At 58.9% G+C, this 2088-nt stretch overlaps 1 protein-coding gene across 2 annotated transcripts in view; it reads right to left on the reverse strand.

Annotated features, from left to right (window-relative positions):
* Positions 1-1087: 1087 nt before the first annotated feature.
* TMEM161A (transmembrane protein 161A) overlaps positions 1088-2088 on the reverse strand; it is an 18893-nt gene continuing 17892 nt past the window's right edge. For both annotated transcript variants that reach the window (XM_011925849.1, XM_011925848.1), the window contains one exon: positions 1088-1654. In XM_011925849.1, coding sequence (XP_011781239.1) covers positions 1401-1654 — 254 coding nt within the window. In that variant the 3' untranslated portion in view covers positions 1088-1400. The remainder of the gene's footprint in view (positions 1655-2088) is intronic.

A 2088-nucleotide genomic window follows, 5' to 3' on the forward strand; every position in this document is an offset into this window, starting at 1 on the left:
TGATCTTGGCTCACTGCAACCTCTGCCTCCCAGGTTCAAGCGATTCTCCTGTCTCAGCCTCTCGAGTAGCTGGGATTACAAAGTGCGCGCCACCATGCCTGGCTAATTTTTTTTGTATTTTTAGTAGAGACAGGGTTTCACCATGTTGGCCAGGCTGGTCTTGAACTCCTGACCTCAGGTGATTGGCCCACCTCAGCCTCCCAAAGTGCTGGGTTACAGGCGTGAGCCACGGCGCCCAGCCTGCACCTTACATTGTAACACACATGTGCACACACCCTGGAGTCACAGCTACAGGACAACTTCAGAGTCCACGACAGCCCCACGTCCCTTCCCTGGGTCACAAAGACCTCAATATGCCCCTCCTTGTGTGTGACCTCTATACAAAGTCACCTGCACACCTGTGGCAGATGCTGGCATCACCATGGGCTCCCCGCCCTCCCATTTATTCAAACAGGTTTTCCCCTGAGGTTTCCCTGCCCATCTAACCTTCTCCTGGCACTCCCTCACAAGGCATTTCTCTCACCTGCCCGCCCCTCCCAGGCCACCTGCCCTCTCAGCTGGGACTCCACCTTCCCCTGATTTCTGGTCTCTTCCATCCTGCTTTTGGACTTTTCCTGGGACACTTGTATTTCTTCTCTTTTTCCTCCTTTTCTTTTTTTTTGAGACAGAGTTTTACTCTGTCACGCAGGCTGGATGTTACACGATCTCGGCTCACTGCAGCCTCCACCTCTCAGGTTCAAGTGACTCTTCAGGATCATCCTTCTCAGTAGCTGGAACTAGAGGCATGCACCACCATGCCTACTTTTTGTATTTTTAGTAGGGATGGGGTTTCACCATGCGTTGACCAGGCTGTTCTTGAACTGCTGGCCTCAAGTGATCTGCCCGCCTTGGCCTCCCAAAGTGCTGGGATTTGGGATTGCAGGCCTGAGCTGCCGTGCCTGGCCTCCTCCTCGCTTTCCCTTCTCCTCCCAGACCTTTGCTCCCCTCTCAGTCCTGATCCTTTCTCCCTCCTGCGCAGCCCCCACCCTGCACCCGGGCAGGTGCCACCACCCTGCACACGCCCAAGTTCCAAACCACTCAGACCCTGTTTGTAAAAATCGGCGTGCTCCTTTATTTGTTCAGAAGAGCAGCCAGTATCACCCCCACCACTCAAACCTGGCACACACGCTTCGGAGACAATGGCCTCCGGACCCTCATGCTGCTGGGCCCAGGAGAGACAGTTCTGAGGCAGAAACTTGGCGTCCAAGGGGGGCTGCGGCTCAGGCACTGCGGTGAAGGGAACAGCAGGGAGTCCGGCCCCACCTTGCAGCTGGGGACACCAGGGCACACACAGAGGGGGCAGGCTAGTGTCCTGCTGACCCAGGACAAGACCTCAGCGCCACAGGAGGGTCTGCAGGCAACTAGGAGCCTGCCAAATGCTGGTGGAAGTAGAGGCCGAAGAGGCTGGAGAGCAGCTGGCAGGCAGCCGTCCACCAGATGAGGTAGGCCAGGATGCCGCGGAGGAAGAGGGGCGTCAGCAGGCCACCCAGGGCCCCGGCGATCCGCGCTGCAGTCTGCTGGACCTCGTCCTCCCCAAAGCCGATGGAGGCAGCACTGGCTGAGGATGGGTTGGGGGATAGTAGAGGGGCTGGGCCCAGGCCCCAGGAATAGCCTCCTAGGAGAAGAGGATGAAGCGAGGTATGAGTGGAGAAATGGGGGAGGGGGCGAGGGGCAGGGCTGGCATGAGGGGCCGGGCCCATTCCTCCAGACACTCCCACCCCTGTCTCAGACTCCACCTCCTGCCGGGTCTCCACCCCCTCAGGCGCTGCCACCTGTCCAAGGCAAGCCTTATCCCTGGCCCCACCTCCTGCTCAGATCCTGCCTCACTACATGCCCTTCCCCCTACCCAGCTCCTACCAAGACCCAACCCCTCCCCAGGTTTCACCTCCTAAGGCACACCCCATCCCAAACTCCACCTCCTGCTCATAACCTGCCCCACCACCAGTCCCCGCCCCCTTCCCAGGCCCCACCTCCTGCCAAGACCCAACCCTCCTCAGGCTCCACCTCCTAGCGCATACCCCATTCCCAAACTCCACCTCCTGCTCATAA

This window comes from Colobus angolensis, unplaced genomic scaffold, assembly GCF_000951035.1.
Source record: "Colobus angolensis palliatus isolate OR3802 unplaced genomic scaffold, Cang.pa_1.0 Scaffold66, whole genome shotgun sequence".
Classification (NCBI taxonomy): Eukaryota; Metazoa; Chordata; class Mammalia; order Primates; family Cercopithecidae; genus Colobus; species Colobus angolensis.